Raw genomic sequence first — 2,331 nt, 5'->3', positions numbered from 1 at the left:
TTTTTTTTTTTTTTTAAGGGGAAGATCTCACTCTTGTTCCCCAGGCTGAATATTTTATTTTTTTTTAAAGAGATGGGGTCTCAGGGTCTTGCTGTGTTACTCAGGCTGGTCTCAACCTCCTGGCTTCAATGATTTTCTTGCCTTAGGCACCCAGAATTCTGGTGTTACATACATGAACCACTGTGCCTTGCGTCACTAACACTTCTCGTTTTTTTGGAGACAGATTCTCACTCTGTCACCCTTAGTAGAGTACTATGGTGTCATCGCCCACAGCAACCTCAAACTCTTGGGCTTAAGTGATTCTCTTGCCTCAGCCTCCCAAGTAGCTGGGACTACAGGCTCCTGCTACAACACCCAGCTATGAGGTCTCTCTCTGGCTCAGGCTAGTCTGGAACCTGTGAGCTCAGGCAATCCACCTGTCTAGGCTTCCCAAGTGCTGGGATTACAGGCGTGAGCTATTGCACCTGTCCCCTCACTAACATTTTTAATACTCTTTTGCAGCTTAATTACAAAAGTATGGCATATCCATTGTACACATTTAGAAATGAATATATAAAAAGGAAACACAGGGAAACAGTGTAGTACAGTGAGTAACAATGGGTCTCTGGAGCCAAACTGCCTGTTAACTCTGCCACTTACTGTCTGCATGCCCTCAGGCACATTACTTTATGTACTGAGCTTCAGCTTTCTCATTTATATGGTAGGAATACTAATAGATGTACCTCATAGGGTTGTTTTGAAATAAGTGAATTACATGTAAACAGTTTAGAGCTGTATGTAGTACATAAGTACTCTTCTTACTCATAACAGATGGCAGGAGAGCTAGCTGACAAAAAGGACCGTGATGCATCACCTTCCAAGGAGGATAGGAAACGATCTCGGACTCCTGACAGAGAGCGGGATAGGGACCGGGACCGGAAGTCTTCCCCATCTAAAGACAGAAAGCGGCATCGTTCCAGGGATAGGCGTCGAGGAGGCAGTCGTTCCCGCTCCCGTTCCCGTTCCAAGTCTACAGAAAGGTAAAGTAAATTTGCATGTCTATTACATGGGAAAGGAGTGTACATTTCAGACTTCTTTTTTTTTGTTTAGAGACAGAGTCTGTCTTTATTGCCCTCGGTAGAGTGCTATGGCGTCACAGCTCACAGCAACCTCCAGCTCTTGAGCTTAGGCGATTCTCTTGCCTCAGCCTCCCAAGTAGCTGGGACTACAGGCGCCCGCCACAATGCCCAACTATTTTTTGTTGCAGTTTGACCAGGGTTGGGTTTGAACCCGCCACCCTTGGTATATGGGGCCAGTGCCAAACCCACTGAGCCATAGGCGCTGCCCCATTTCAGACTTCTTCATTCCTGATTTCCCTGATGCCTCTAGTATCGAATGTCTTTTTTTTTTTTTTTTTGAGACAAGGTCTCAAGCTTTTGGCCTGGGTAGAGTGCCATGGCATCATAGCTTCCAGCAACCTCCAATTTGGGCTCAAGTGATCCTCTTGCCTCAGTTTTTCTATTTTTAGTAGAGAAGGGGGTCTTGCTTTTGCTCAGGTTGGTCTTGAACTCGTGAGCTCAAGCAATCTACCTGCCTTGGCCTCCCAGAGTGCGAGGGTTACAGGCGTGAGCCACTGTGCCTGGCCAAACATCTATTTTTCATACATTAATCTACCCCTACTCCAGCTGGACCTGCAAGTGTTTTCAGTTTTCCTCAGTGACTCAGCTCTTATGGATTAAGAGGGAACTTGTAAGATGAAGGTCCAGATGATGAAGGAAGGTAGCTCATCTGTTCACATAGTCCATGGTTTGTCACTGCCATTAATACTTAGTATACCTCTGATCTATAAGACCTCAGAATTCCCTCATATCTTTCTTGGGAAGCACATTCCCCAATTTATAAAACATTACTTTGGGGAGAAGATAGTATAGAAACCTACTCAGGGCTGTGCTGAAGAAATATACCAGAAATACCAAGTGATTTCTTAAATTTATTGTCTTCCAGAGAACGACGGCACAAAGAACGGGAACGAGATAAGGAGCGGGATCGGAATAAAAAGGACCGAGATCGAGATAAGGATGGGCACAGACGGGACAAGGACCGTAAACGATCCAGGTACCTGAGAGAATGAGAGTGGGCTTTAGGGGAATACTTCCTTCTTGTGGCTGCATCTAAACTGTTTGGCTTCAAAGGATAGTAAATTTCTCTTAACAGATAGTTAATCTTAACAGGTAGTTACTGCAGAGCTTTTTTAGAAAGCACATAGGTTTCTTAAAAAATAGATAATTAGGCTCGGCGCCTATAGCTCAACCGGCTAAGGCGCCAGCCACGTACACCTAAGGTGGCGGGTTC

General features: G+C 45.1%; 1 protein-coding gene across 1 annotated transcript in view; it reads left to right on the top strand.

Annotated features, from left to right (window-relative positions):
* Window positions 1-2,331, top strand: part of DDX23 (DEAD-box helicase 23) — a 20,831-nt gene that overhangs the window by 6,548 nt on the left and 11,952 nt on the right. Inside the window, exons 2-3 of the mRNA XM_003793590.3 lie at window positions 811-1,019; window positions 1,984-2,094. Of these exons, the coding sequence (XP_003793638.1) occupies window positions 811-1,019; window positions 1,984-2,094 (320 nt within the window). The remainder of the gene's footprint in view (window positions 1-810; window positions 1,020-1,983; window positions 2,095-2,331) is intronic.

The sequence above is a fragment of the Otolemur garnettii genome, unplaced genomic scaffold (genome assembly GCF_000181295.1).
Source record: "Otolemur garnettii isolate 467f Iridium unplaced genomic scaffold, OtoGar3 scaffold00070, whole genome shotgun sequence".
Classification (NCBI taxonomy): Eukaryota; Metazoa; Chordata; class Mammalia; order Primates; family Galagidae; genus Otolemur; species Otolemur garnettii.
The sequence above is the reverse complement of the archived record's forward strand: the minus strand, read 5'-3'. Positions and strand labels throughout refer to the sequence as shown.